This window comes from Triticum dicoccoides, chromosome 6B (genome assembly GCF_002162155.2).
Source record: "Triticum dicoccoides isolate Atlit2015 ecotype Zavitan chromosome 6B, WEW_v2.0, whole genome shotgun sequence".
NCBI classification, from domain to species: domain Eukaryota; kingdom Viridiplantae; phylum Streptophyta; class Magnoliopsida; order Poales; family Poaceae; genus Triticum; species Triticum dicoccoides.
In genome coordinates, this window is record NC_041391.1 from 521,255,635 (window position 1) to 521,264,145 (window position 8,511).

An 8,511-nucleotide genomic window follows, 5' to 3' on the forward strand; every position below is an offset into this window, starting at 1 on the left:
CTGGGATGATAGGCTCGGTTCATTATCTTCATTGTGTGCGAGAGGTGAATGAGGTTGCCCATAGTTTAGTTAAATTTGCTTTTGATAATAATGTATCTTGTAATTGGGTTGATGAACCTCCTAACTTTCTTGTTTTTGCCCTCGCAAACAATGTAATCATTATGCCAAATCAATAAAGTAAGCCATGATGGTATTCCCTAAAAAACGCCCCTAAAACTATCATTATTCAACTTTTGCCTTAAAAACTACCACTTCGAGTTAGTGTCCGACTGGGCATTATGACAACGATGGCCCCAGTCAGGTCCACGTGGCACCACAAGGTCAACTCTGTTTGGTTGACCACTAGACCGCCAGGCCCACATGTCATCATCAACAGTCCTCTCTCTCAAGCCCCTTTATCTCTCAAGCATTTCATCGAACAATATAGACATGCACCACCATGCTGCCCACCGGAGTTAGAGATGAAGGCAACGATCGGCTGCGGCGGCTTGGCAAGCACCACAAGGTCGTCAGCCGTGGGCGGCAGGCAGGTGTCGTTGGCCGTGGGCACGAAATCCGCTATGACGCCCAGCTTGACACGGAGGTACGCGAAGGAGCTGCCAGCCACAGGGATCTTGACGGCGAAATTCAGGCCTCCTTTGGTTTGAAGGAATTTTGTAGGAATTTCATAGGATAGGATTTTGAAAGGAAAAATTCCTTGAGAGCCCTTTGGTTTTGTAGGAATGAAATCCTATGCCTATGGAGGAATTCTTCCTATCCTCCACATTTCATAGGAAAATAAACATTAGCCTAGACTCAATGAAAAAAATCCTATGATGTGAATCAAAGGACATCCCTTTTCCTATTGCTACTCATAGGATTTGAGATGCATGTCATCTTATTTCCTATGACTTTTCTATGTCTATGATTTTCCTACCCTATGAACCAAAGGAGGCCTCAGTATAGATAAGCACGAAGAGAACCACAGAGAGGCCCCCAAATCCCCCAGTCCTCTCTCTCTCTCAAGCCCCTTTATCTCTCAAGCATTTCATCGAACAATATAGACATGCACCACCATGTTGCCCACCGGAGTTAGAGATGAAGGCAACGACCGGTTGCAGCGGCTTGGCAAGCACCACGAGGTCGTCAGTCGTGGGCGGCAGGCAGGTGTCGTTGGCCGTGGGCACGAAATCCACGATGACGCCCAGCTTGACACGGAGGTACGCGAAGGAGCTGCCAGCCACAGGGATCTTGACGGCAAAATTCAGTGTAGATAAGCACGAAGAGAACCACAGAGAGGCCCCCAAATCCGCCCCACCCCCCATTTGTCCGAACATCCACAAACCCCCAAACCCGGCTCATATCCGGGGAGGAAATAGCATTTTTTTTACCATGTCTAGAAAGCCCACCACGTCATAACCGGCCCACCCCGGACCATTTTCTCCCATTCTTCTCTCTTCATCTCCATCAATCACATGCTTGTGCAATTTGTAGGGACACAAATGTGTATACAGACAAATGGTGGTTTAGAGTGGACATGCCTGAACACTGTTCGGACTTGTTCACGGCCAAGTGGGGGCCAAATTAGCTCATTCCAGTTGGAGATGCTCTGATAGGACCGGAATGTAACAACATTTCTGCTATTTATCCTCAAATTTGGTTTTAGGGAATCCTCGACTTCTTCTCTTGGTCTCCAAACTGCCAGGATGCTGCATCCCCTCCCAGTTGCAAGACTGGCTACCATAGTTGCAGGCATCAGACATCAGTGGAAATTACAAGTTTGAGTCAACCAAGTCGAAAGACAAGCTAATGATTATTATTAGCTTGAAAAACAATCTTATATTGTGGAACTGAGGGAGTAGTAGGGAAGAGATGACAAGAAGATCCCAGCTGAAACTGCGTCTGCAGCAGCATTGGTGGCAGCCCAGTGTGCTGAGGCTGCAAAGTTCAGACAAATGAGCTAGCAGGGAGCAGGTTTCACCAGCCATGATTCCTTAACATGAATTTGGAGATTAGGGAACTGGGACATTTGTTCATGCTGACTACTAGCACAGTGACCTTTCAAAATACTGCACAGCAGCAAAAGCTCCTTCTGAACAAAAATTCCACAAGGATGAAAGTACTTTCATCCAAGCAGGAAAGCTCCAAATCAGGATAGTGTCTGTGCACTGCAAATATGACAAGATGGTACCGAAATTAGTCAAAGTGCTAGTTTCAGCACTAAAGCATGACATTTACCAACTGGGGCAACTTGTGGAGAAACAAGTCAAATTTCTTGTAGGATCAGCACAGGTGATGACTTGGTAGGCAGATAATTGTAATCACTAGCCCGTGAGAAAACATTTCAACTTGGTAGAATGAAACACGAGCCACAAGACATAACTGAATACTAACTGTCCAGTACATGGATAAACTTAGGCAGTCAAAAAGTACTAGCATAGTAAGGACCTACCATTTGTTTCATATAGACAGGAGGAGCGCCTTATCATTGCCTTCGATAATTTCATATTGTTCCATACGCTTTCTTCCAGTTCCACACACATAATTTTGATGAACACGAGAGACAGCACTTCAGCTAACCAACAGTGAACATAGTTGCCGTGCAATAAAACTCTCAACGTCTGAATCATTCAGTTATAATTTGAAGACCATAAACAACAATGGAAATCATTCACCGATTTTCTGATAACTAAATAAAGCTGAAAGACATACAACCTTACTAAGCCACATTTTAGTTATAGATACATTCATTTTATCCATTTTGAGGACAAGTATTTCCGGACGGAGGGAGTACTTGTGTGCATCTCTAATTTCCTTGCAAATCCACATGTTCCTTATACTTGTACTCCCTCCGTCCGGAAATACTTGTCGAAAAAATAGATGAATCTAGACGTATTTTAGTTATAGATGCATCCAATTTTATCCATCTCTCCGACAAGTATTTCGGGACGGAGGGAGTATATAATATGAGTAACAACAATAGCATGGTAAAAACATGTACTCAGGCTTAATGTACTTTCTGATATTTACTCGTTACTCCTAAACAGTTCAGATCCATAACTTGCTCGTTATAGTTCTGCTTAATGTTATTATCTGCCCACATCCACATTAGACTTGACAAAATCGGATAGCTCCAGCAAGATTTGCATTTAGTCAACTGGGTTTTACTAGCGTTTTCAATGAACATTTCCCTATAATATTGCGCACTGGACAATCTAACCAAGGATATCCTATGAAATTTTACAACTAAAATAGCATTGCAACACCAATATAAAAAGACAAACAGCACAGCAGAAGAAGCTATTACTAGATCATCACCATCAGTATAAGATAAGCTGAACAAAAACAGCTACATGGATCAAACTAAAGAAATACTCCACATAACAACTGTTTCTTCTCCTACACTGGAACTTGCCTATGCAAAGATGATGCCATACTCCTTAATGGTGTCGATGACAATCCCGAGCTTCCCCTCGATCCTCTCATTCTTCTTGGGCTCGTACGCCATTGCGAAGACATCGGCGTCCATGGACCTCTCGGCTATGAGACGACCGATGGTCCTGCAGGCGTTGTCGTCTATGAGGGACGGCAGCGTGGTCCTGAGGTCCTTGGCGTTGGTGGTGGCGACGGCGATGACCTTGCTGGTGCCCCGGTGCATGACCTTGGCGTGGACGAAGCGCTTGGAGAAGAAGACGTTGAGCAGGAACGGGCGCATGTACATGTCCGTGCGCTGCTTCCACGACTTGCGGTTCGGGCTCTTGTCCAACTCGCCGCGCGACCGCCGCGTCCAAGCCGCTCGGATCACGAACGACCGCCGATTGGCCGCCGGTGGCGGCGAGAGAGCGAGGCGCGGTGAGAAGGGGACGCGGTGCTGGGTGATGGAGGCGGACCACGACAGGTACGACGGCCGGAGGAAGGAAGGAGGGGAGTGGCGCGCTGGGAGGGCGGCCGTGGTGGGGTAAACGGCGGCCATGGGAGCGTGGGGAGAAGCCGGGCAAGAGCGGATGGCAGGAGTGGGGATTTAGCTAGCCGAAGGCCGCCTTATCCAATACTGGGCCCAAATGCTCGTCCACTGGAAGAGCCCAAAAAGGGTGTAAATGACACGCCCGATACCTCAACTTCGCAATTTTCGAGATAAGTCCACTTTATATTCTCGACCTTAGAGCTTCTCCAACCGTCGCCCAATGCGCGACGCGCTAAAAACTAGTTTGCAGCGTTGTTTTCATCAGCCGCGAAAAAATGCAGCGCGCGCGTAGCTTCACCAGCGCGCTAAAATGCAGCGCGCAGGAGCAGCCGACGCATGTCATTTGTTGCATTTTAAACACAAAATGAATTTCACATATCACAAAACAAAGACATGGCATATAATTTTAATCATACATACAAGTTTTTGACTAAAATTTCATGCCCACAAGTTCAAATTCATGCCCACAACATTATCCAATCAAGTTTAAAATGCAAACCAAGTTCATGACACAAACGAAAGGCACAACAATCAAGCCTCGTCCTCGTCTTCCTCCGACTCACCGGGCTCCTCTTAAGACGATTCTTCCTCCTCCTCTTCATTGTCGCGCGCTGCATCCTCATCACGTGAAGCTCAGAAGATGTTGGCGAGATCTTCAACGACATCTTCATGCGAAGGTGTGTGAGGCACACCGGTGGCGCCCGGAGGTGCACCCATGCCTCCAATGAGAGACGCAAAAATCATGCCACCCATGACGGTCAAGCCGCCCGGAGGTGCTCCGAAGCCACCCATGCCTTTCATGGTCTCTATGGTAGCTCCAAAGTCACCCATGGCACTCATGCCGCCCATGATAGCTTCGAAGCCACCCATGTCTCCCATGCCGCCAAGGCCATCCATGCCTCCCATGCCTCCAAGGCCACCGCTGTCGGTGTCAAAACCGGCGGATCTCGGGTAGGGGGTCCCGAACTGTGCGTCTAGGCGGATGGTAACAGGAGACAAGGGACACGATGTTTTACCCAGGTTCGGGCCCTCTTGATGGAGGTAAAACCCTACGTCCTGCTTGATTGATATTGATATTGTGGATGTTTACAAGAGTGGATCTACCACGAGATCAAGGAGGCTAAACCCTAGAAGCTAGCCTATGGTATGATTATAATGGTTGTTGTTGTTGTTGTGTCCTACGGACTAGAGCCATCCGGTTTATATAGACACCGGAGAGGGCTAGGGTTACATAGAGTCGGTTACAATGGTAGGAGATCTACGTATCCGTACCGCCAAGCTTGCCTTCCACGCCAAGGAAAGTCCCATCCGGACACGGGACGAAGTCTTCAATCTTGTATCTTCATAGTCTTGGACTCCGGTCGATGATGATAGTCCGGCCGATGATAGTTCGGCTGATGATGGTAGTCCGGCTATCCGGACACCCCCTAATCCAGGACTCCCTCAGTAGCCCCTGAACCAGGCTTCAATGACGATAAGTCCGGCGCGTATATTGCTTGGCATTGCAAGGCGGGTTCCTCCTCCGAATGATAGAAGATTGTGAACACCAGGATAGTGTCCGGCTCTGCAAAATAAATTCCACATTCCATCGTAGAGAGAATAATATATACACAAGTTCAATCTGCTGACGTTTTTTGCGGCATGACGTCACGCCACTACCAAGCCATTACTTGAATCGTTTTTTACTCTACCACCTCAGCGCATTTAGCGAAGCGGTTTCCTTGGCACGTCTTGTCGAAGCAGAGATCGTGTTCCCCCTTAATCCGGGATTCTCATCAATACGGACGTGGGTAACCCAACTGCGCCCGTCGCCCCGCCCCCTCTATCGAAGGCGAGTCCCAAACGGTCACGGAGACGGCTCTTGGTATTCTCCTCTTTATAACGGGACCAAGGCTTATTTCTTTTCTTCAATCCTCCATCGAATCATCTCCCCGCTCCAAGTTCCAGCACCTAGAGGTCCAGATTCGAGCGCTTCGGACCTTCAACGATGTCCGGTTCCAACCTCCAGGGCCGGTGGATGCCCTCCTCCGTCACAGAGGAGGACGTGCTAAAGCTGCGGGAGGCCAAGTACCTGGCTTATGAGATTTTGCACAGGTTGCCTGCCGAAGGGCAGGCCATCCCCACCCCCGAGCCCGGCGAGTATGTCGTTTTTGTATCCCACCTCCGTCGGGGTTTAGGCTTCCCGATGGATCCTTTTGTGAGAGGGCTCATGTTTTATTATGGGTTGGAATTCCACGATTTGGCTCCGGAGTCCATCCTCCATATTTCCGCATTTATTGTTGTCTGTGAAGCCTTCCTCCGCGTCACCCCTCACTTCGGCCTATGGTTGAAGACCTTCAATGTGGTGCCGAAGATGACCGGGGGGCGTCAAGCGGAGTGCGGCGGGGCGGCCATAAGTAGGAGGGCTGATGCCCCATGGCCCGCTGGCTCCTTCCAAGAGGAGCTCGGCCCGTGGCAGCAAGAGTGGTTCTATATTACCGTTCCGAGGGGCCGCAGACAAAAGCCGCCGCCCTTATTCCACCCAGGACCTCCACGACGGTTGATGTCGTGGGTCAACCAAGGGCTCAACTGGGGGCCGTCAAAGGACGTGCCCCTACTGCAGGGCCGGATTCGAGATCTCCAAACGAGGGAGGTCGATATGGTGGTGGTAATGCAGGTTATGCTGATTAGGCGTCTCCCGCCCTGCAAACGCCACCCTCTCCGGCTGTGGGAGTTCAATCCAGAGGGCCCACGGATTCTTCAACACTTCATGGGTATGACACCCCTGGAGATGTACAAATTATTCTTCGGATCGCAAGAGGCGCGTCCGGAATTGACCGAGGATGCTGGCCTAAGCTGCAATCGCCCGGATACTCAAGTAAGTAGTTCCAAGTCCGGACATACTGTTTGTTTGCCTTTCGATAATTCGCCTTATGACCAACTTCCTTCTAAACAGGAGTGGATAGCGGCAGCCAAATTGATACGGTGTCCGGCCCCCCTCCCCGAGACCGCGCCGGATTCCGTGCTGGTTCGGATGCTTGAGGTTGCGCCTCCAGAGGAAGGTGAAGGGGAAAGTAGGAAAGCTACTGCCTCGCCTAAGGAGGCTCTTGAAAGAGGGGGGATCGAGAATCCCTCCCTCCAAGGGGAGAAGAGGACTGCCTCCGAGGACCCGGGGGCAAAAGCCCCTAAACGGGGGAAGAAATCTTCACCAGAGGGTCCTGCGTCCGGGGAGGCCCCGGCCGCACAATCTCCCTTAAAGAGTCAGCCCTCCAACGAGCCGTAAGTAGAAAGAAAGGAGTTTTATAATAAGGGACATCCCTATTTGTGCTTCTGAGGATAACTAAGGTTTTTACCTTGTAGTTCGGATCTCCGTCCTTCGCAAATGAGCTCGTCTTCGGGGGACCTTCGTCCGGAGATGATGGAGAGTGAGATGCCTCCGTCCGGGGCACCGTCGGATAGGGCGGACGAGCCTGAAGTGTCGTCACGGAGGGAGCCCTCGGGTTTGGCAAAGCCGGATAGTTCGGCGCCAACTGGTGTACGGCTGAAGGATCTGCTTGAGAAGGCGTCTATCTCAGAAGATCACCACGCATTGATGAGCATGGTGATTGAAAGGATTTCGTCCGCCGAAGGCGGGTTGCACAATGCCGTCAGGAGTTTGCTGGCGGGGTTTGAGGTACGCAAAAATGACACACCTTTTAACAGTTTTGCATATAGAATGCGCCCTGTATAGATAGTAGCCCCTGAGACTCGGTAGGTTGTCGAAATCGACAGCGTGCCGAGGATCAAAATCACAGGTTTAAATTTTTCGCCGTGCCAATGCAGGTGGCGGGTCGTCCGGGGGCCAGCCGGACTGATGGAGTTGCTGAACTAAAGCGGCAACTCGCTGTTGCGGATGCGGACATCACGCTGGTCAACAGGCGACTTGATGAGTCGCAAGGTAAGTGTTTCTATGCGGTCACTTGGTAAGGGGGCCGAAGCCAGCTCCTTACAACATGTGTGTGAAATGCAGATAGTGCCGCTGCTGTGGAGAGCCTTCGGGCCGAACTTGCTCAAGCCAAGGAGCAGGCCAGAAGGAGTAATGCGGCAGCCTCGAGGGCGGCCGAGGAGTTAGCGGCCGAAAGGGCCGCACACTGCCGGAGCAGGGAAGAGATGGCCGAAATGGCCATGAAGTTAAAAGATGCTACCGACCGCAATGAGGCTCTTGGGAAGGAGCGCCTAGCGGGGCAAGAAGACCTGGAGAAGGCCACCGCCGAAGCCAAGGATGCCCGCTCTGCAATGCGGGCTATAAAGGAAGAGCTGCGCCAGGCCGGAGAAATTGTAGCTGGCAAGCCTTTTCTGCTACGCCGAAGGTTTACGGATCCAAAGTATGCTCAGCTGGGCCAACTGTGGGGTCCAGAGGACCCTTATATGGACTTAGCAGCGAGTGCGGCGGAAGCCGTTGTGCATTTTCGAAGCCAGAAGGATCACAAGACGGAAGAGCTGTTTTGGTCTCAATTCCATAGTCCGGAGTGTTCACTTCCGCTGACCGGCAGTTTGGCCGAGTGGGCTGAGCTAAATAGGTTGTCCGGGCTTGCTATGACGGATATAGT

General features: G+C 50.4%; 1 protein-coding gene across 1 annotated transcript; it reads right to left on the bottom strand.

The window, feature by feature from the left end:
- Nucleotides 1–1,773: 1,773 nt before the first annotated feature.
- LOC119324496 (39S ribosomal protein L18, mitochondrial-like) lies at nucleotides 1,774–4,035 on the bottom strand. The gene is made up of 2 exons (XM_037598286.1): nucleotides 3,395–4,035; nucleotides 1,774–2,147 (listed from the first exon to the last, which is right to left on the bottom strand). Exon 1 carries the CDS (start codon nucleotides 3,950–3,952, stop codon nucleotides 3,395–3,397), a length of 558 nt encoding a protein of 185 aa, XP_037454183.1. The 5' UTR covers nucleotides 3,953–4,035; the 3' UTR covers nucleotides 1,774–2,147.
- Nucleotides 4,036–8,511: the final 4,476 nt, after the last annotated feature.